Source organism: Triticum aestivum, chromosome 7A (genome assembly GCF_018294505.1).
Source record: "Triticum aestivum cultivar Chinese Spring chromosome 7A, IWGSC CS RefSeq v2.1, whole genome shotgun sequence".
NCBI lineage: Eukaryota > Viridiplantae > Streptophyta > Magnoliopsida > Poales > Poaceae > Triticum > Triticum aestivum.
This window is the reverse complement of record NC_057812.1, coordinates 12,844,668-12,865,075: the sequence shown is the minus strand read 5'-3', so window position 1 is coordinate 12,865,075 and position 20,408 is coordinate 12,844,668. Positions and strand designations below refer to the sequence as shown.

At 49.7% G+C, this 20,408-nt stretch overlaps 1 protein-coding gene across 1 annotated transcript; it reads right to left on the bottom strand.

Annotated features, from left to right (window-relative positions):
• Positions 1-15,608: 15,608 nt before the first annotated feature.
• Positions 15,609-19,776, bottom strand: LOC123150196 (eyes absent homolog). The gene is made up of 6 exons (XM_044570022.1): positions 19,538-19,776; positions 18,507-18,759; positions 18,212-18,379; positions 17,099-17,192; positions 16,362-16,517; positions 15,609-16,241 (listed from the first exon to the last, which is right to left on the bottom strand). Exons 2-6 carry the CDS (start codon positions 18,750-18,752, stop codon positions 15,991-15,993), a joined length of 915 nt encoding a protein of 304 aa, XP_044425957.1. The 5' UTR covers positions 18,753-18,759; positions 19,538-19,776; the 3' UTR covers positions 15,609-15,990.
• Between the last annotated feature and the right edge of the window lie 632 nt (positions 19,777-20,408).

Here is a 20,408-nt window from a genome sequence, read left to right as displayed (position 1 = left end):
AACAACAAGTGCAGACTTGGAATGTAGGAAGAATAGAACTCCGAAGTTAAGCGTGCTCAGGCTGAGGGAGTGAGAGGATGGGTGACCGGCTGGGAAGTTACGCGATTTGGAATGAGCGATCCACACTTGAACAGTTAAGAGAGGTGATTAGAGACTAAATCATTAAATAATTTAGAAAAATTAAAAATCAAAAAAAATCAAACAAAATTTTCAAAAAAAAATTCAAAAAAAAACCTTTAGTACCGGTTCCCCATTCCAGGGCGCGAGCTCATGCCACGTGGTGGCACTTTAACGCCGGTTCGTGCCGAACCGGTACTAAAGAGGTGGGGTTTTAGTGCCCACCCTTTAGTGCCGGTTATGGAACCGGCACTAAAGGCCCTTACGAATCGGTTTGAAAGCTCCGTTTTCTACTAGTGTAGAATTAATGTTGCAACATTAATATGTTTTTTTCTGGCAGAAAAAACATATCATGAATCAACACTTGTGTGCTATTCGTATGGTTCTAGCAAGGCCATGCTGAGATACATCAGCTTCATCAGTTCCTTGTTTTCCTTGGCAAGCGCCTCCGCCCCCGGAATTTGAGGAAGAGCAAACCAACAGTAGCCCGAGACCTTGTCCACCGTGTTCACACAGTCGGACAGCTCGTAGTAGAACGACAAAACACTATCGTCATCATCACCATGGTAGTCCCCCATCAAGGCGTCGCAGAAGTTTAGGAGGCTCGCACTGGCCGTGTATTCCATCTCACAGGTTCGGAGATGGCGCACTGTTGCCGACGTGCTATTCTTGGTGTTGTGCAGCATTTCCTTAATGTTGCCACCGGCGGTGACAAGGCGCTCCTTGAGGATGTGGACGGGTATGAGCGCCAGGTCGATGGGGCTCTTGGCGTCGGCGCTCCGGTTGTCGGACTGGAGGGTCGGGACCCGAACTGGCTCGGTGCCATGCGTGCTAAGTACGACGCGCTCGTGCGCAATCGCATGTGGGAGCTGGTGCCCCGCCCCTCGGCGCCAACCTGATTACAGGGAAGTGGATCTTCAAGCACAAAAACGACGCCGCCGACGCGCTGGCCCGCTACAAAGCACGCTAGGTCGTGCGGGGCTTTCATCAGTGTGCCGGCGTCGACTATGGCGAGACGTTCTCCCCTATCGTCAAGCCAGCAACGATCCGCACAGTGCTCACTCTGGCCGCGTCGCGCGGCTGGCCGGTGCACCATCTCAACGTCTCCAACGTCTTCCTCGCAACTTGGAGGAGGAAGTCTACTGCCTCCAGCCCGCCGGATTCGTCGACCCCGACAAACCAGAGCACGTCTGCCGCCTCTCCAAGTCCTTGTACGGGCTCAAGCAGGCGCCCCATGGTTCCTCCGCTTCGCCGGCTTTGTTTGCTCCATTGGCTTCGCAACTACGTGTTCGGACTCGTCGTTGTTCACCTTCCGGCACGGCAACGACACGGCGTTCCTCCTCCTCTACGTCGACGACATCGTGCTCACCGCATCCTCATCACGCATGCTTCACCATGTCATCCAGCGCCTCACAGGCGAATTCGCCATGAAGGACCTGGGCTCGCTCGCCTTCTTCCTCGGCATCCGCGTCACCCGCACCCGAGCTGGCTTCTTCCTGTCGCAACAACAATATGTTGACGAACTCCTGAAACGCGCCGGCATGGACACCTGCCACCCTTCCCCGACGCCCATCGACACGAAGAGCAAACTCCCCTCAGCCGATGGGCCCTGCGTCAACGACCCCTCGGCCTATCGGAGCATCGTTGGGACCCTGCAGTACCTCACTGTCGGTGTCAAAACCGGCGGATCTCGGGTAGGGGGTCCCGAACTGTGCGTCTAGGCCGGATGGTAACAGGAGGCGGGGAACACGATGTTTTACCCAGGTTCGGGCCCTTTTGATGGAGGTAAAACCCTACGTCCTGCTTGATTAATATTGATGATATGGGTAGTACAAGAGTAGATCTACCACGAGATCACGGAGGCTAAACCCTATAAGCTAGCCTATGGTATGATTGTTGTATATGGAGTTGATTGCCTACGGACTACAACCCTCCGGTTTATATAGACACCGAATAGGGTTAGGGTTACATAGAGTCGGTTACAATGGTAGGAGATCTTGAATATCTGCATCGCCAAGCTTGCCTTCCACGCCAAGGAAAGTCCCATCCGGACACGGGACGAAGTCTTCAATCTTGTATCTTCATAGTCCAGGAGTCCGGCTGAAGGTATAGTCCGGCTACCCGAACACCCCCTAATCCTGGACTCCCTCAGTAGCCCCTGAACCAGGCTTCAATGACGACGAGTCTGGCGCGCAAATTGTCTTCGGCATTGCAAGGCGGGCTCCTCCTCCAAGTCCTTCATAGAAGATTGTAAACACCAAGAGTAGTGTCCGGCTCTGCAAAATAAGCTTCCACATATTGCCATAGAGGGAATAATATTAACACAAATCAAATCTGCTGACGTATTCCGCAGTGCGTCATCACACTACAGCCAAGTCCTTCACTCGAATCGTTTTCACTTTTCCACCTCAACGTGTTTTGCGAGGCGGTTTCCTTGGCACGTCTTGTCAAAGCAGAGATCGTGTACCCCCCTTTTACGGGATTCTCATCAATACGGACGTGGGTAACCCAACCGCGCCACTTATCACGGCGCTTGGGAGGCAAGTGAGTTTACTAGGCAGGTGGGGACGCACAACCACATCCGCCCATATAAGGGGACAAGGATCCACCTTTTTACCTACGCCTTCTTCCTCCTTTGCCTATCCATCTCCTGCGCACCCGAGCTCCAGCGCCCAAGCCCGCACTTCCCACCTGAACCTTCTCTAGCAATGTCCGGAGCGGGAGGCAAGTGGATGGTCTCCTCCGTCACGGAGGGTAAAGTCAAGAAGCTAAGGAAGGCCGGATACCTGTCCAAGGACATCGCGCACCGGCTTCCCGAAGAGGGGCAGCTTCTTCCCACCCCAAGGCCCCATGAGAGGGTAGTATTTCTCCCCCACTTCCTCCGCGGACTGGGTTTTCCACTCCACCCATTTGTCCGGGGGCTCATGTTACGGCCTGGATTTCCATGATCTGGCTCCGAACTTCATCCTCAACATCTCGGCGTTTATCGTCGTGTGCGAGGCTTTTCTCCGTGTTCGCCCTCATTTCGGCCTCTGGCTCAAGACCTTCAACGTCAAGCCCAAGGTGGTGCGCGGCAGCTAGGCGGAGTGCGGAGGCGCCATGGCGGGCAAGATGGCCAACGTCCTATGGTTCGAGGGCTCTTTCGTGGAGACCCTAAAGGGATGGCAATCCGGGTGGTTTTATATCACCGAGCCGCGCGATCCGAAATGGACCGCAGCCCCCGAGTTCCGATCCGGACCCCCCACGCGGCTTATGTCCTGGAAAAAGACGGGCCTGTCGTGGGATGACGAAAAAGAGGTGACCGGATTGCAAACATGCATCCAGTCCCTGGTGAACAAGCCAGTCCGGCTTGTTAATGTAATCCAAGTTATGCTCGTCCGCCGGATCCTCCCGTGCCAACAACGGGATTTTAATCTGTGGGAGTTCGACCCGGCGCAGCATCAAACCCTCAGCAGGCTCTTCGATACGATGTACGAAGACACCTGGAAGATGCTATTCAAGGGCGCCAAGACTCCCGCATCCGCTTCCGAGGACCGCGGATACAGCTCGCAGCGTCACGCTAGCGAGGTATGCCATCTGCACCTTTTACAGGATGTTAAGCTTTTTTCATAGTTTGACTCTATGCGGGATCTAAACTCCCTTACCTTTGACAGGCTTGGTGGGCGATATCCGGACCGATTAACTGTCCGGCTCCGCTGCCCGAAGACCCAGCCCCAGCTCTACTAGCGAAGCTGCTGGTTCCGGCGCCTTATGTGGTGCCGGAGAAGAAGGCCAAAAAGAAGACTACGGGGACTCGAAAGAGTGCCCGCAACATGGTGGTGTCGGACTCGTCATCTGACGAGTCCGAGACGCCCTCCTCCCGCGAAAACGAGGAGGAGGAAGAAGAAAACTCTCCCCCCCAGCGGAGGGAGGAGAGAAGAGGAAGGCCACCCCGACGGGGGAGGCCGAGGGGTCTAGGAAAAGGAAGACCCCTCCGCCAGACTACGCCCCCAACGCCGAAGAGGGCAAAGAGGAGTGGCCAAACAGGGCCAAGCGTCCGGCGAAATCGTAAGTTCGGATATCAGGGTAACTCATGATGTTCCTTTGTTGCACAGCTTTCCCTAATGTCGAATGTAATTATGCAGTCCGCCCCGGGCCGAATTCGACGAATCGTCGGGCGGCTCCCTAGACTCATCGGACGTGAACTCAGTTCCACCCACTGTCTCCCCCCGCACTGCAGACGATGCCGAAGTGGCGTCGCGACAAGCTCCGGGGCAGGAGGAGGTGGTCCCAGAGGAGCCGCAAGGCAACCTCCCGGACTCCAGGAGTGAAGGGGATAAGGCTCCCCAGGGCTCTCAGTCCGGCTTTGTGCCGGACACCGCGCTGGAATCTTCAACAGTTCCGGACCGCGATAGGCGAACTCCTTCCAAGAGGAGCAAGCCTTCTGAGCCGGTGGCCTCCGTCCAACCGCAGGTGCCGGACAATCTGCTGGAGGTGCTTGACGATGCCTCCATCGACGAGGGGCACCGTACTATTATGAGTACGATGATCCAGAAGGTTCAGTCCACCAAGAGCGGACTGACTGAAGCTTGCGCTAGCCTTCTAACAGGCTTCGAGGTAAGTAAAAATATGTAAAAATATTACGCATAGACAGTAGCCCCTGATGCTCTGTTTGGCGTTCGGAAAGAAAAGCCGAATAGAGGATCTATTAAATATCGCAGGAGTCTAACAAAAAAGAATCAATATGCGTATGCAGGCTTCGCTGCTATCCATCGCCGCGCTGACTGCGGAGGTGGGTGTCCTGAAGCAGGACCTCGAGCGGACCGAGCAAGAGCTTGGCCTTGCCAAGCGGCGGCTCAAGGAGGAAGAAGGTAAGAAATACCTTACAGAAAAAGTGCCTATAAAAAGGCTTGATTGTAAAAAGAGTAACAGGATTGTACTGCTTATTGTAGGGGCCACGACTGAGGTGGCGACCCTTAAGCAGGCGCTGTCTGAGGCCGAAAAGAAAACGGCCGCGGAGCGCACCGAGCGAGACAGACTTGGGGCTCAGGTCGGCGAGGTGCAGCAAGAGCTTCAGGCTCTCATGAAAAAACATGAGAGTTTGGAGCTGGAGTCGAAGGCGCAAGCATCCGAGCTTGCAACGGCCCTAGAGTCTGCCAAGGCCGAAGCCCAAAAGGCCCTCCAAGAGTTGGAGGAGATGAGGAAGATAGCAGCGGGTAAGGCATTCTTTATGCAAAGCAGAAATATAAAAGTGAACTACCTGTTACTTACCCGAATCCGAAGCTCTCTAGGGACATTCGCAGATCTTCCCCGCAGCGTATCCGATGCCGCCGCATTCTACCGCGCTGAAGAGGGCAGCTCGACGGAGAAGGTGTTCTGGTCTCAGTATTCTGAGGCCGGACACCCTGTGCCCTTGAGCGACCAGCCGAAACAGCTGGTCGAGCTTCACAAGGCGGCCGAGCAGGCCATGAAGGGCTTCATAGTTCGGCTGTGGCCCGGAGAGACCCTTCCTGGGAGCTATTTCGGGTTGGTGCGGCGGCTGGTGGAGGCCTATCCGAGGCTTGAGGTCATCAAGCGCTCCGTCTGCATCGAAGGTGCCCGTCGGGCCCTTGCCCGTGCAAAGGTGCACTGGGGTAAGCTGGACGGTGAGAAGCTTGTGAAGGACGGGCCGCCGCCGGGGAAGGAGCATCGCAAACCCGAGAACTACTATAAGGATGTTCTTGCAGGTGCCTGCCTTGTGGCGGATGAATGTACCAAGGATGTGATATTTGAATGAACTCGCTCGTGTTTATCCTGTGCGCTGAAAACTTGTTCATATGCTCTAAGCAATGCTTATTGAATTTAAAATATTACTTTCTGTGTGGCCGTTTATCAAAAATTGGGAGATGGCCAGTCGTCGGCTTCTGCCCCCGTGCCACTAGTGCTGGGGTGTTCCGGATAAACCTGAGCGCTCTTTTTCCCATAGTTGGGTCCTTCGAGGGAGGCGCTCAGCACAACGAACCAGGCAATCGGACTATAATGCTTGAACACTCTCATTTAGCCATAGAACTCTATAATTTTAAATTTCGGCGAAGCCCCTAGTTCGAAAGACCGAGTTCGGGGCGCTATCCACGCCTTGGCCGGACAAAGCCAGCTCCTCGCTCGAAGCGGCATAAGCCTTTAGGGACTCGAAAAACCTCTCGAACAATGACCGGTCTGTCGCCACATCATGACAGCCAGTTTTAGCTTTCTCCACTGAGGTGCTTAACCCAGCTGAACCGGGGCACAATCACAGTGGTTCTCCTAGTGCTACCTTAGCCGATAGAGCGGAACGTAAGGCACCAAAACATAGGAGCCGGGCAAACCCAACTATTGACCCAAATCATGATTCGGAGCCGATGCATATAGTGTTATAAGTTCGGGGTGCCGCACTTGTGGAAGTGTACGGACTTCTCACACCATTATGAGGGGTACTGAAGCCCCTGGCGTGTTTGCCGTACCATGGTGTACGGGTGCAATCATGTCATTTAATAAACATAAATGTGAAAAGAAGACAATGCAAAAAATAGACAAGGAGCTAAGCATTGTTTATAGAGAGGCTATTTATCAAAGCCGAACGATACAAATAGTGCGGTAAGCAAAAGATATTGGACTATTCAGCATGTCCTGACCAGGGGCAGGCCGCGGAATTGTATTTAAAACAGGTATACCGCTCGTAACAGAGACCACCTGGGAGTTCCATAATGCGGCATGGCTTGTCTGCCTCCCTGGATCTTGCATCGTTTATGCGGCAGTCGAATTGCCGAACAGGTCGTCCGAAGTATGGAGTCCTGAAAGTAAGAAAAAATTAAAAAAAGAATCCGGCAGCCCCTAGTACGTTTTAAGCCGTATTTTGGGCGTGCCGTTATTGTGCCCCTTCCCCTGTGCCCATGGTATTTCAAGGGCGTAGTTATGTACGCGAGGTACTGGTTTCGCTATGTCGCGAAAGCTGGGGTTGGGGCCGCATTGCTACGCTTGCTTAGAGTGTGCCAGGCGGTCCTGCTGTGGGTTACTCCGGGCGCGCTTGGCAGTGTCTGGCTTTTTAATGGACGGACTGGAGAATTGCCTGAGAAGGCTACTTTGTACCTCCGCTGCGAGAGCCGCCGTATGATCCTCCGTACGGAGGGAGCGTTCGGTGTTTCCGTTGACCGTAATTACTCCTCGAGGGCCTGGCATCTTGAGCTTGAGATATGCGTAGTGCGGCACCGCATTGAATTTTGCGAATGTGGTTCGTCCGAGCAGGGCGTGATAGCCACTGCGAAACGGGACTATATCGAAGATTAACTCTTCGCTTCGGAAATTGTCCGGGGATCCGAAGACCACGTCAAGTGTTACTGAGCCTGTACAGTTGGCTTCTACACCTGGTATAACGCCTTTAAAGGTCGTTCTTGTGGGCTTAATCCTTGAGGGATCTATGCCCATTTTCCGCACTGTATCCTGATAAAGCAGGTTCAGGCTACTGCCGCCGTCCATGAGGACTCTTGTGAGATGAAATCCGTCGATGATTGGGTCGAGAACCAATGCGGCGAAGCCGCCATGACGGATGCTAGTGGGATGGTCCCTTCGATCAAAGGTGATCGGGCAGGAGGACCATGGGTTGAACTTTGGGGCGACTGGCTCCATCGCGTATACGTCCCGTAGCGCACGCTTCCGCTCCCGCTTGGGAATGTGGGTTGCGTATATCATGTTCACCGTTCGCACTTGTGGGGGAAAGCCCTTCTGTCCATTGTTGTTCGGCGGCTTGGGCTCCTCGTCGTCGCTATGCAGCCCCTTGTCTCTGTTTTCGGCCCTTAACTTGCCTGCCTGCTTGAACACCCAACAATCCCTGTTAGTGTGATTGGCTGGCCTTTCGGGGGTGCCATGTATCTGGCACAAGCGATCGAGTATTCGGTCCAAACTGGACGGGCCCTGAGTATTCTTTTTGAATGGCTTTTTCCGCTGACCGGATTTATAGCCTTTGAATCCGGTATTGACTGCCGTGTCTTCATTGCTGTCGCTGCTAACGCGGCGTTTTTGCTTATTCCGACGTGTCCTGCCATTTTTGTCCTTGGTATCCGAATTACCAGGGTTCTTTGATAAGTTGTTACTGCGAGCTAGCCAGCTGTCTTCTCCCGCGTAAAAGCGGGTCATGAGTGTCGTGAGGGCTGCCATGGATTTCGGCTTTTCCTGTCCCAGGTGCCGGGAAAGCCACTCGTCGCGGATGTTATGCTTGAAGGCTGCTAGGGCCTCTGCGTCCGGACAGTCGACTATCCGGTTTTTCTTTGTTAGGAACCGTGTCCAGAATTGTCTGGCCGATTCCTCTGGCTGCTGAATTATGTGGCTTAAGTCGTCGGCATCCGGTGGTCGTACGTGAGTGCCCTGGAAGTTATTGAGGAATGCGGCTTCCAGGTCCTCCCAAGAAACGATTGAGTCTGCTGGCAAGCTGTTAAGCCAATGCCGGGCCGGTCCTTTAAGTTTGAGCGGGAGGTATTTGATGGCGTGTAGATCATCGCCGCGTGCCATGTGGATGTGAAGGAGATAATCCTCGATCCATACCGCCGGATCTGTTGTGCCATCGTATGATTCGATGTTTACGGGTTTGAAACCCTCTGGGATTTTATGATCCATTACTTCATTCGTGAAGCATAGCGGGTGTGCGGCGCCTCTGTACTGGGCTATATCACGACGCAGCTCAGAAGAGCTATGTCTGTTGTGTTCGGCCCGGCCGGATTTATTGTATCCGGAGTGAAGATCATTGTCACATGCCGTAGGGCGCCTGCGCGATCCGTAGATCGATCTTGTTTGTCTTGCCTTATCCTCCAGTATGTCTCGCAGGTCGGGCACATTTTCTCGTGCCTTAGTTGAGCGGCGTCGGGGCATGGCTTGGGTGGAGGGCCGAGAGGCTTCTCTGTCGCGGCCGCGAGGTGGCCAGTCTGCCATGTCATGCGCTGGTGATGTAGGTGCTTCCTCCTCTGATCGGGGTAGCGGCCTGCGCTTCGGGTAACTCTTGAAGGGGCGTTCGAGTTCATACTCTTCGGCCGCAAGGACTTCAGTCCATCTGTCAGCTAGCAAATCTTGGGCAGCTCTAAGCTATTGCTGCTTTTTCTTGAGGCTGCTTGCCGTGGCTAAAAGCTTGCGTTTAAAACGCTCTTGTTCGGCGGGGTCTGATGGTATGATGAATTCGTCGTCATCGAGGCTTGCCTCGTCTTCGGAGGGAGGCGTATAGTTATCATCCTCGACCTCTCGGTCTACCGCTCACTCATGAGGGCTGGCTTCTCCATCTTCCTGTGCCGAATCTTGTTGAGGTGGGTGTTCTTTGGCGCTATCCGGGGTAGTATTATCTCCCGTGTCGGAATCACCGTTTTTGCTTTGGCAGGATTTAGAGCGGCGCCGCTGACGCCGGCCCTTTGGCTGTTTCTTGGGGGCGTCATCCCCCACTGTTCCATCTCCATCTCCATCTTTTGGAGTATCCACCATATATATGTCATATGACGAGGTGGCCTTCCAGCGCCCTACAGGTGCCGGTTCCTGTTCGTCTCCTACATCGTCGTCCATGCCGTCGATATCTTCGGAGCCAAAGTCAAACATGTCGGTTAGATCGTCGACAGTGGCTACAAAGTGGGTGGTGGGTGGGCTTTTAATTTCCTCATCGTCCGTATCCCACCCTCGCTGACCGTAGTCCGGCCAGGGCTCTCCTGATAAAGAGAGAGACTTAAGAGAATTCAGGATGTCGCCAAAAGGCGAATGCTGAAAGATGTCTGCGGCGGTGAACTCCATTATCGGTGCCCAATCGGATTCGATTGGCAAGGGCGCGGGGGGTTCGGAGTCCGGGAGGAGTCCGGATCCTCGGAGTCATGGGTCGTGCAGAGTGCGGGGCTAGCATTCGGCTCGATCGCTTTCGGGATCGCAGCCCCCGAGGTGACGTCCAACCGCTCATTCTCGATTGGCGCAATAGGCTCCGATTTAGGGGTCGGAACCGATGCGTGTGCGGCCTCCAGGACACTGTCCGGGGGCAGAGCTAGATCATGCCCCTCGAGATAGTGCGGCGCGCTTGGCCGTGGCTCGAGCCCGTCGAAGATCAAGTCTCCGCGGATGTCAGCCGTGTAGTTTAAGCTTTCAAACCTGACTTGATGGCCAGGGGCGTAGCTTTTGATCTGCTCCGGGTGGCCGAGCGAATTGGCCCGCAGAGCGAAGCCGCCGAAGACGAAGATCTGTCCGGGGAGAAAAGTCTCACCCTGGACCGCATCATTGTTGATGATCAAAGGAGCCATCGGGCCTAAAGGCAACGACACAGAGGAACTCTCAATGAAAGCACCAATGTCGGTGTCAAAACCGGCGGATCTCGGGTAGGGGGTCCTAAACTGTGTGTCTAGGCCGGATAGTAACAGGAGGCAGGGAACACGATGTTTTACCCAGGTTCGGGCCCTCTTGATGGAGGTAAAACCCTACGTCCTGCTTGATTAATATTGATGATATGGGTAGTACAAGAGTAGATCTACCACGAGATCACGGAGGCTAAACCCTAGAAGCTAGCCTATGGTATGATTGTTGTATATGGAGTTGATTGCCTACGGACTACAACCCTCCGGTTTATATAGACACCGGATAGGGTTAGGGTTACATAGAGTCGGTTACAATGGTAGGAGATCTTGAATATCTGCATCGCCAAGTTTGCCTTCCACGCCAAGGAAAGTCCCATCCGGACACGGGACGAAGTCTTCAATCTTGTATCTTCATAGTCCAGGAGTCCGGCTGAAGGTATAGTCCGGCTACCCGAACACCCCCTAATCCAGGACTCCTTCACTCACCATCACGCATCCAGAGATCGCCTACGCCGTCCAGCAAATCTGCTTGCACATGCATGACCCGCGCGAATGCCACCTCGCGCTTGTCAAGCGCGTGCTCCGGTACGTGAAGGGCACCTGCGCACTCGGGCTTCATCTTCGCGCCTCGACCATGCTCGACGTCCGTGTGTTCACCGACGCGGACTGGGCCGGCTGCCCCGACACCCGGCGCTCCACGTCGGGCTTCTGCATCTTCCTCGGCGATGCTCCCGTCTCCTGGTCCTCCAAGCGCCAGGCGACCGTATCGCGCTCCAGCGCCGAAGCTGAATACCGCGGGGTCGCCAACGCGGTCACTGAATGCATCTGGCTCCGCCAGCTCCTCGGCGAACTCTCCGCTCCGGTGACCAAGGCGACACTGGTGTACTGTTACAATGTGTCCGCAGTCTACCTGTCAGCCAATCCGATGCATCATCACCGCACTAAGCATGTGGAGCTGGACATCCATTTCGTGCGCGAGCGCGTCTCCCTCGGCCACTTCCGTGTTCTTCACATCCCCACGCGCCAACAACTCGCCGACATCATAACCAAAGGCCTGCCATCGGATGTTTTCTCTGAGTTCCGTCCAGTCTTTGCGTCGCCTCCGCCACCGTCACGACCGGGGGGGGGGGGGGGGGTAGACTGTAATGTACTGCTATACCGTAGTTGCGTAGACACTAGGTGTAGCGTGTGTGTATATGATCGTGGCGCACGATCCCAGGTAGTGGATCACCCCATGATCTCCCTGGCTGGCCCTGTAATCTGTACATAAGACCCAGCCGAGAGCTTAATAAAAGTGTGGTGAATCATTCCTCCTAATCCTTCTCTCCTACAGGAGGGAGTAACAGATCGACAAAGTTTTGTGTCATACTGCTTTGATAATTGCAGTGATTATGGTGAACTTCTTGAGGATGTCTATGTTCCAGTTGTCTGAAATCATTAATGAAAAATCCTGTTACCTTTTGTTAGCTTTTTGGATTTGCATGGAACGCCATGGTTTTTTTCAAATCTTGTTTCAGAAAAAAGATTGGAAATTAATCAATGGACATAAATACTCTATGGGTGGAAGCCAGCGTTATAAAAATCCTGTTACCTTCCTTTTAAGTATTTAGGTCTTCCCCTGCATTATAAAAAGCTTTGTAATGCTGACCGGAAGCCAGCGAAAGAAAAAGTAGAGAAAGGAGTTGCAGCGTGGCAGGGGGCTCTTTTATCTATGGATGGTAGGCTTATCCGTACTGAAACTTGCTTGAGTAACGTCATTAGTCATTTACTTAACTTTTTCCGTCTACCAAAGGGAGTAGGCAAAAGAATCGACTTCTTTCGAGCTCGGGTGCTTTGGCAAGAGAAAGAGGGGGTTAGGAAGTTTCATTTAGTTAACTGGCTTGATGTCGTCAACCTAGAGACTAAGGGGGGTTGGGTGTTACTAATCTGGATATCAAGAATATTAGTATTTTGTGTAAATGGCTCTGGAGACTTGAGAATGAAGATGGGGATTGGCAGGAGATGATTAGAGCAAAGTATTTGAAGAGGAAAACTTTGTCTCAATGTGAATCATCTCCTGCCAACTCTCATTTCTGGAATGGTATCATGAGTGTTAAAGATATCTTTTACAAATGCTGTCAGAGAATTGTTGGAGATGGGTGTAAAACTAGTTTTTGGGAAGATGCTTGCATCCACAACAAGCCTCTCTGTCAACTTTTTCCTCACTTGTAGAAACTTACTTTCCATCAAAACATTACAGTTGCTAAAGCATTTGAACAAGATTTTAACTGCATTAGATTTAGGAGATGTTTATATGGGGAGACATTGGATATGTGGAATAAACTTCTAGATATGTGCGGTCAGGTTGTTCTGAGTAAGGAACCTGACAAAGTCAAATGGCTTTTGACCAGCTCTGGCCAGTTCTCTGTTAAATCTCTTTATCAATATATTATTGCTAGGAGAGTAGTGTTCCCTTTTAAGTTTCTGTGGAGACTGAAGGTACCTTTGAAAATTAAGGCTTTTATTTGGTTAGTTATCAAAGGGAGGATCCTGACCAAGGACAATTTGTGTAAAAAAGGCTGGAAAGGCACCAACAAATGTGAATTTTGTGATGCCAATGAACGTATTGACCATCTGTTTTTCACTTGCTCTTTTGCTCGGTTTCTTTGGAATGTAGTTGGGAGTGCTTTGGGAAATCCCCAAACACCCCTGTCATTTTTTGACTTTTGTCAGAATTGGCTTCCTAAGTATACTGGGAAAGATATAGTGGTTATAGCTATTGGTACGGCTGCTTTATTATGGTCGATCTGGAAAACAAGAAATAAATCTTGCTTTCAAAGTTCTTTATCTAAAGATCCTACTGATATTATCTTCTCCTTATGTTCTGTGTTGGATTCGTGGGGTGTGCTACAGAAAAGAGGAGTGCAAAAAACTCTTAAGGAAGTGACCAAGAGGTTGGCCCAGATAGCGAGGGACGTCTTCAAGCGTGTTTACGGTTGGGGGCCTGCTGTACGGAGGCTCTGTTGATCAAGTGGTGATAGATGTAGCATTTGTGATGATCTCTCTTGTTCTTTTGCTATAACACCCTGTAGGTGCAGAGTTTGGTATCTCAGGTTGTAGTGAGTTATTTCACATGATGCAAAAATGAAGCTTTTTGTTGATGAGCTTCAAGATGTTGATGAGCTTCAAGATGTTGTAGCATCCTGTAGGTGCAGTTGAAGTGCCTCAAGATGTAGGAGTAGTTTTTTTTCATGATGCATATGTTAGGCATCGAAAAAAGTTTAAGTCTGTATGAAACTTGATTCGTATGCTGTGACTCCATTTTCGTAATGAAAATGGGGGCCGCGTGGCCCTTCTGATCGAAAAAAAAAATACTCTATATATGATGATGAAGCATTATTCCTATTATTCCAAATGGAAGTAGAATTGACGTTGCAACATTAATACTGTATGTTTTTTTCTGGCAGAAAAAAGCATGTCATGAATCAGTCCAGTCTGTATGGTGATAGCAAGGCAATGCTGAGATTCATCAGCATCTGTAGTTCATCGCCTTCCTTGACCAGCGCCTCCGCCCCCGGTATATGAAGAAGAGCAAGCCCGCAGTAGCCCCAGGCCTCGTTCGCCTCGTCCACACATTCAGGCAGCTCGAAGTTTAGGGGCCCGTCGTTGTCTTCGTCCTCGCTTCTCCTGTCACCCTGGTAGTCCCTCATCAAGGCGTCGCAGAAGTTGAGGATGCCCGCGGTGGCCGTGTAGTCCAGCTCGCAGGTTCTGAGATGGCGTGCTGTCGTCGACGTGCTGTTCTTGGTGCTGTGCAGCATCTTCTTGACGTTGCCACCGGCGGTGACAACACGCTCCTTGAGGATGTCGACGGGTATGAGCGCCAAGTCGCGACGGTCCTTGGCGTCGGCGCTCCGGTTGTCGGAGAGGAGGGTCGAGATGCAAAATTCCGCGGTCACGTAGTTGTAACCTTCGTTGTAGCTCTTGGACCAGTTCGAGGCATTCTTGCACGCTTCCAGCATGAAGTCAGTAGGCTTGGGCTTCTTGCCACCGACATCGCCGCTGCTCTGAGCGGCCATGGCTGAGGAAAGAAGAATGATGACGATGGCAGAGAAGACGGTGGTGGTCATATGTGATGTTGCCATTGCCGCAAGGCCTGCGAGAAGCCTTGAATTGGCTGGGTGTGGTGGGGATAGATGGATAGAGACCGATGCCTGAGGCAGAAATGGATGGATGGTTGGATGGATTGAGGTGATATATGCATAGGTATTTATACAAATCAGGTATAGTGGGGGTTCGTGAATGCAAGTATCCAGTTTGGCAGTGGATATCCAAAGGATTAGTGTATATTTAGTGCAGAGATATGTAGATATTTTGATGCTCACTTTGGATCTCCTGATATTAGTGCTAGTTGTATGCTAATGCAACACAGCTTGATAAGGATTTCGAAATGATCAATGTTGGTCTTATGCTTTTGCTTGCGCGGATGTGTTGGTGATTCATAAATGCAGTATACAGTTTGAACATAGGTATCAGAATGACTATTGTTTAGGTATGCACAAATATGTTGGTTCTCATTTTGGATATCCTCGTATTAATGCCTTTTCTATTCACAGATATGATAGGTGCTCATTTTCATGGCGTATCTCCATGTATTAATACAGACTGAACTTCCATAGATTTATTGAAGCAACACCTCTTCATCTTGGACACCTAAGATACTAATCAATGCGTCAGGGGAAACTATCACCTTTTCATCTTGATAAAAACAATTTTCTTTCAGATCTCAACTGCAAGAAGTTGCCATTTTGGTTTAAGATCGGTTGAGAAACATTGTTGTTCATTCTTCAGTGTTTGTTTGTCATTTGATTTGTACTTCCTCCGTCTGGAATTGGTTGTCGCTTAAATGGATGTATCTAGCATTGAGTATAAGATTGAAGATTGATTTAGACACACTGTTGTTATCTCTTCAATATTTGTTGATTAGCTCTTGTTCTCGTTTCATGGGAAAAACAGTAACCGAGGAGTATTTGTAACATGGATCTGCCCAAGTCTGACTCCAGAAAATAGAAAAAGCCCGACTCCAAAATCCCTGCAAAAATAAAAAAGTCTGCCTCCTGAAATGTACTGCATGGATTTCACAGGAAACACTTGGTAACAAATTGTAAAAGAACTGCCTGCAAACCAAAGAGGTAGTCAAGGATTTGGCAATTCAGGGGACTAGAATGAACTTTTCGCTGGACCAGAATTCCCATGTACACCATCAAATCTGAGATGCCAAAGCACAAAGATACAGACTTGCCACAACAACCAACCAACGGTTACGACTTACATCAGCAGACGATTCCCCAGATGACAGTAAGGTGGGCAAACACTGGCAGAATTCAATTCAAACATGCCGGAACGGATCAAACTATATGGTCGGGCGCTCTTTATTTATCTCACAGGCGTCCCCGGATCCTCCAGGCAGGGAGGGCAATATGCCTCCTATATATATGGTATCTCCACTATGCGGTTCCATTGAACTATCACCTGACTGGACTCCTCGTCCATGGCGACTGATGCCTCAAGACATCTATGCCGCCTCGCGCACCAGAGGTCAACCGTCTTTGCCCGATGACTGGTACACGGCGTCCATGATGCCATGGATCGTCGACAGGCTCAGGCCGGGGAACCTGTGAGGAGCATCGGGGCGGATCTCGATCTTGACGAACGGCCATTTCATTATGGAAGCTGCGCTGCGCTCCTCGGGGCCGTCTCCAACCGCGCAGAAGCGGACGTTCGGGCCGCCATGGCGTTCCTTGATCCACTTGAAGCACTGCAGCTTCCCCGATTCCCACGAGCTGTAAACTGCTCATGCAAGGAGACAATTTGTTGCCATTAGTATATTTCAGGTAACAGATTCACAGCTTGCAATATGCAACACAGATGAAGCGGCCGAAAACAGTTGTGACAACATTAGAGACGAACCATTATCTGATGAGACCACATCGTCCAGGCGATACAGCAAACATTTGGCAATGCTCGGAACCAGGGACCCTGAAGTAACTATGCAATTGATACTTGAAGATTTGACAACAGGCTCAGCTGTTGATTTACCCAGCGCTTCTTCCAGCAACTTATGAGCTGCATAGCAGGGGAACGGTATTGAGTATTCAAGCATACAAAATTGAATCAATAGTAAGCTTAGATTGTACATGTAATTCAGTTTTTTTAGAGTAGGCAAACAATTTCAGTGCAGAGAAAGGTTATTAAAGTTAACAAGAATGCTATCAAAGGATAACATCACTTGAACATATTTCCCAACCAACGGTACATACGGAAACCCAAAAACAAAATTCTAGATTGTAACATATTATTCATTACGTAATGTATTCTCTTGGTGGTAAACATGTATACCATGATCATAGCATAATCTAGTGCGCCAAGAAACTGAAAGCACCCTCTTCTTTTCCACTTACTGAAAGTAGAAAATTCAGCAGTCTCTTGATTTGATATTACAGTTATTATCTTGGATTACATAATTTGCATTAAGCAGCGCTATTAGGCACTAGCCGACTTTTGGAAATAATACTTATAGCCACAATGGATGTCCACAACCTTTTTTGGCCAACCACAAACAAAATATCAGAAGTATCTCTTGATTGAATATTGATACTTTCTCATTAGTAAAAGAAGTTCCCCCAAACTAGTATGAATCAGAATACCTGAAGAAAGCCAGCCATCAGTATATTTGTCTGTTGAACTATACAAATCACTCCAGACTTTGAACATGCGGTGGTCCAGAATTTTTTGCAAACCCTGAAGAAACACCAACGCAGCTGAGCTTAGTAGTTCAAACATGACACAAACAGAAATAGTAGAATGCAGAAATTAATGACTGCAGCAATAATAAGTCCAAAAGTTGCAACTAAACAGAAGCTGAAGAGCATTCAATTACCAAATGATGGCAGGGAAGTGTTTATTCAGTTACGATGCTCTGAAAATACCCAGTACAGAACTTACGAGACCTCATATTTACTTACCATTTCTAAACCAAGTTTTTTGCTAAGATCTAAACCTCTGTACAAAAGTGCTTGCAATGAAACACAAAACTGCTGGTGAATCACTGCAGAAGGGGCATCTTACCATTGTTCTGGTGTCCACTTAATCTCATATACCTACTGCAGTTCAGCTGCCTGATCCTAATTTACAGAACACAGACACTTTCTTGACATTGCCCATCACCTTGATGCAAGACCACCCCCACCCTCACGGAAAGCCAAAAAAGGAAAAAAAACTATGGTAACTATTTAAATACGGTCAGTGCTTAATATAAAGCTCTTGCAGAAATAACCAGATGTTTATTAGACTACCACGCAGTCTGGAAGCTCATAAGGAAAAAAAATCTTGACATCTCTAAACAAAACTGGATGTCTTGTGTTACAAGATCAGGATATGCACGTCGAAGGAGTTGTACGAACAAAAAGTTTGCACACTGAATTGCCTGACATAGCACTACCACTTTCTACACACCGTCGAAAATTAAGGCCAAGTACAAACATCACAAGGATTAGGCCTGAGCACTATCAACCAAATACCACAAAAGAAGATGTTGCTACAGAAAACAGAGACTGCTACTATATGAATTCACTCATCATGTTATATGAGTTGTTCAGTCATTTTCATGAAACGGAATGAAATATTATAGTTTTTACAAGAGTAATATGGACATTGGATGTCAGCATATGTAGAAGGTCACTTCTAAATGCAACAACACTGCTTAATCATTTAACAAAAGTTGAAGGAAATAGAGTGAGATAAATTAATTATTGTGACACCTTTGCATACTTGTCTCCAATAGCACGATGCCTGTAGGCAAGCTTCCTTTTATTCACATCATCAAAAGGAGAACTAAAGCAGTCGGCCTCAAAATCATATTTTGTCAAGTCTTTCCCATCATCATACTCATGTAAACAACTGAGATAGGGTTGATTGTAGTTCTCAATCTGCATACGTGAGAGAACAAGACTATCAGTAGATAGCAATGACATATCCATATGCACAATGACGTGCATAGAGAAACACATTGCTCTAGTAAGCTGTCAGCAGACAAGATTTGAGGTGTCGACTGACCTCCTCATAGAAGAAGTGCTCATCGCAGAGTTCAAGAATGATGTTCTCCCAGCGCTTGCCTATTTCAGTACCTTTTTCATGGTCCTTGAGGCCCTCAAAATGCCCGGCAAACGACCCATCTAGCAGGGACTTGAGCAGAATAAGTGTTTCATCCAAGTCCCACACGTACACGTTGATAGGCTGATCTGCCGCAGCATCACCAGTCGAAGCTTGGCTATTAGCTGAGGCGGGGTCAACCTCCTCCATTCGGCACCTGTCGACAAACACAGATCACGTCACGCTAGAATCCACGATTGTACGGATGAGCTAAAATCAAGCAACGCCGTCAGTCGAAGGGCGCCGCTAGTTACAAAATATCATTCTTATGTTAACATGCACGCTTGCGCTAGACGGCAAGACGGAAGACCGCGCCCAATCCTGAAGCTCGATGCTATCATATACTAGACTAACTACATATGCCCCCTTCCATTCGAATGAAAAAAGAGGGCCTGTCCGAGAGGAAATAAAGAAAAGACAGAGCCGAGCTGTTTCAAGAATTCATTCCCCTTGTACAACCCCTGTTGTGTGTTGGGAATCATCGCCCCCTTTTCCCCGGAGCAAGGTGCTGCCATCTTCATCAGATCAAGAAGGATCCCTCTTATCCTAGACCTACGGCACAAGGCATTCAGTTGAACTGAACCCAAGTAAAGTATCCTCTGGAGTCTGGAATCAGCTGGCAATTGGTGCTTCCACAGGCCGGGCCGCAACGAATTGGATGGATTTGATTGGGGTGGGCTGGACTGGATTGGAGTACCCTTCCACCCCATAGAGATCTATTTCGGAGTAGATCGCCGAGGGCGAGCAAAGAGAGCACCAGAGCTAGACTGATCTCCCGCGATAACCCAATCCAGGCCAGCAGGTTAGGGTTCGCCACCAGTGCAGCGAGATAAAATCAATCCGGAACCCGGGCGGATCTGAACTCCAAGCCGGCGAACTAGAGAGGGGGGGAGGAGGAGAGCCAAGAAATCTCCGTGCTCGGCATGTGGCTGTACCTGGCGGAAGATTCGGCGAGGACCAGGCAGGCGTAGCGGGGCGCACGGTCTCGGAGGATCCTACCACGGAGGAGGACGGCGGCGGAGGCGGTGGCGCCGGAGGTGCGAAGCCGGCGGCGGCGGGAGATGGAGCTCTGACGAGTAGGGAGTAGTATGTTTTGTTGTTGCCCTGCTCTCTATAACTATAAGAGACAGGGACGGAGATATGGGGAAGAAGAAGTAACGTGGCTTCATCTCATCCGTTGAAAATGATCAAGGCTTTTCGTTTGGCCTCGTGACCTTGCAAAAAGGAATTTGTCATATCTGCGTGCATGATTTTATCTTTCTTTTTCTTCCATCAAAATATACTTTTGAGGCGACCTTTTATTAGCTCGATCACCGCCCATGATTTATTTTTCTAGTAATGTGTGATCGACATCGTAGTTGTTTTGGGGGCTCATGGGCAATTCTTGTGTCATCGCAAGGCCAATCTAGACGTCGGCAGTCCGCATGAGTGATCGTATCTACCGTTTTGGGGGCTCATGGCTCTTTAGATGCTCACCGCCAAGCAACCTCTCTAGTGACCGCCTCAGTACGTCTGTGTGTGGCTGACTGTTCTTGTGGAGCCAATCTAGCGTTTACGCCTAGAAGAGAACACCAAAACTATCAGGTAAGTTATTATTTATTTCCTTATGATCATGATAAAAGGTTTATTATTCATGTTAGAATTGTATTAACCGGAAACATAATACATGTGTGAATACATAGACAAACAAAGTGTCACTAGTATGCCTCTACTTGACTAGCTCGTTAATTAAAGATGGTTATGTTTCCTAACCATGAACAATGAGTTGTTATTTGATTAACGGGATCACATCATTAATAGAATGAT

Coding starts and splice junctions, on each gene's coding strand:
- LOC123150196 (XM_044570022.1), bottom strand. CDS start 18,752: ATGGAGGAGGTTGACCCCGCCTCAGCTAATAGCCAAGCTTCGACTGGT. Junction 18,380..18,506: donor AGCACTTCTTCTATGAGGAG/GTCAGTCGACAC, acceptor TCACGTATGCAG/ATTGAGAACTACAATCAACC. Junction 17,193..18,211: donor TTGGAGACAAGTATGCAAAG/GTGTCACAATAA, acceptor GTGTTTCTTCAG/GGTTTGCAAAAAATTCTGGA.